Source organism: Oryx dammah, unplaced genomic scaffold (assembly GCF_014754425.2).
Source record: "Oryx dammah isolate SB20612 unplaced genomic scaffold, SCBI_Odam_1.1 HiC_scaffold_23, whole genome shotgun sequence".
In the NCBI taxonomy this organism is placed as follows: Eukaryota; Metazoa; Chordata; class Mammalia; order Artiodactyla; family Bovidae; genus Oryx; species Oryx dammah.
The window spans coordinates 131,333,394-131,335,491 of record NW_024070207.1 but is presented as its reverse complement, the minus strand read 5'-3'; the positions used below and the strand labels follow the sequence as shown (position 1 = coordinate 131,335,491).

The 2,098-nt window shown below is 66.1% G+C and overlaps 1 protein-coding gene across 2 annotated transcripts in view; it reads left to right on the top strand.

The window, feature by feature from the left end:
- Nucleotides 1–623, top strand: part of SHOX (short stature homeobox) — an 11,191-nt gene extending 10,568 nt beyond the window's left edge. The window contains exon 5 of one of the 2 annotated variants that reach the window (XM_040266429.1): nt 378–623. In XM_040266429.1, the coding sequence (XP_040122363.1) occupies nt 378–623 (246 nt within the window). Of the gene's footprint in view, nt 1–331 lie in introns of both variants that reach the window. The other variant, XM_040266428.1, reaches the window with a different exon arrangement.
- The last annotated feature ends 1,475 nt before the right edge of the window (nt 624–2,098 follow it).

Below are 2,098 nucleotides of genomic sequence, written 5' to 3'. Positions count from 1 at the left end.
CAGGACAGTTGGGTGGTGGTCCCCTGGTGGGTGGTCCCTTGGTTAGGGGTGGTCCTTTTGTCTGGGGAGTGTCCTCGGGGCAGGAAAGCACCCCTTAGAACAGGCAATGACCTCCATCCAGACACCGGGTGTCCACAGGACAGCGGGTGGTGGTCCCCTGGTCTGGGGGGTGGTCCCCTGGTTAGGGGTGGTTCCCTGGTCTGAGGAGGGGTCCTCGGGGCAGGAAAGCGCCCCCCTCCCCCGAGCACGCACTGACTCCTATCCTGACCCCGGGTGTCCGGAGGACAGTGGGAGGTGGTCCCCTGGTTTGGGGGGGTCCTCGGTGCGGGAGAGCCCTCCCCGCCCAGGTCCTGACTGCGTGCGGTCTCCCCCCCCAGGTCCAGGCGCAGCTGCAGCTGGAAGGCGTGGCGCACGCGCACCCCCACCTCCACCCGCACCTGGCTGCCCACGCGCCCTACCTGATGTTCCCGCCGCCGCCCTTCGGGCTGCCCATCGCCTCCCTGGCCGAGTCGGCCTCGGCCGCCGCCGTCGTGGCCGCCGCGGCGAAGAGCAACAGCAAGAACTCCAGTATCGCCGACCTCAGGCTGAAGGCGCGCAAGCACGCGGAGGCGCTGGGGCTCTGACCCGCCGGCCCGCCTCCCTGCGCGCGCCCCGGGCCCCGCCACCCCGTGCGTCCCTCCGTCCGTCAGTCCGTCCGTCCGCGGCGTCCTGCACTCTACCCCTCCGCTCCCCGCACCGCCCCCCACCCTCCGCCTCGACGGGCCGCACGGACACCCCGGAGCCGGGCGGGGGGCGGGCAGCGTACTCCCCGCCCCGGGGCCGCCCCGGGAGGTCCCTCTCCACCCCCTGCAGGTCTCGGGAGGGGACATCGGGGAGCGCACGGCTCCTCCAGGGCCTCGCGGAGACCGTCGCGGGGCGGGAAGAGCGAGCAGGGGACGGTTGGACCACCCCAACTCGGCCCCCTCTTCGGGCGGTCCGTGCGTCCTGGGACGACCCTCGGCCACGTGGAGCTGCCCTGCGACCTCGCCTGCGGCTGCCACTTCCCACCCTGTGCATGCGGCCTGCGCCACGCGCCTTTCCAAGATCTCACAGTCTAGGAAACAGGGAAAAAAAAAAAAAAGATCCGGGGCTGGTCTCCTCTGAAGATGCCAACGTTTGGGTGCGCGCGGTTTTCTTCACTGCCACGGAAGGAAAAGTTTCATCGGAGGAGCTGCGGGACGCCCCCGCCCCAATCCCAGTGTGGATTTCAGCGTGGACTCGGGCATCCGGAAGCAGGGACTCCCTCCTGGGCCGGCCCGCGCACCCACCGTCCCCCTACCCTTCGCCTGGAAGGTAGCAATAACGAAGCGCGTTTGACACGGCCTGGCCAAGGTGATGGTGCTCACCGGGGACCTCAGGGCGTCACGTTGAGACCGTCCCGGGGAGGGCCGGCGGCCTGCCCGCCCCCTGTCGTCCTGCCCGCTTCTGGCCCCGGGCGCACCAGAGTCAGCATTCCTTGGGCCGCACAGCAGGCGACTTGATAACTTTCCCCCCAGTCTTTTCGATTCCCCCTCGAATGGACGCTCTCGGGCTGTTCTGCAGAATTCAGATGCGGAAAGGACATGCAATCGGGACAGAGGGGCACGGTGGTTTAAGGTATAATAGTAATAACTGGTGAAGCATCCACGCTAGTGACGCAGTGACGTGCAGGAAAGTGCAATATTGTAAATATTATAGGTTTAAAAAAAAAAAAGAAAGCTGTCCACTCTTGACCCTATCACCTCCGGACTTCGAAGGGCATTACCTCCGCGCCCCCCACCACCACTCTGCATGCTGCGGGCCCAGTGCCAGGATGACCGGGGTAGGAGGGGAGTGCTTGCCGGTGGTGGAAGTGAGTTGGGTGTGGCTTGAGATGAGAACCAGGATGGGGGTGGGGGGTGGGGGCGCCAGGAAGTGAGGGCGGGGAAGGGGCCGAGCTGTTTCTGGGATGCCTCCTCCAGGCAGGCAGTTTTAAGAGATTTTTTTTTTTCTTTACCAACTGGAGGCTCAGTTGGTAAAGAACCTGCCTGCCAGTGCAGGAGACCCGGGTTCGATCCCTGGGTGGGGAAGATCCCCTGGA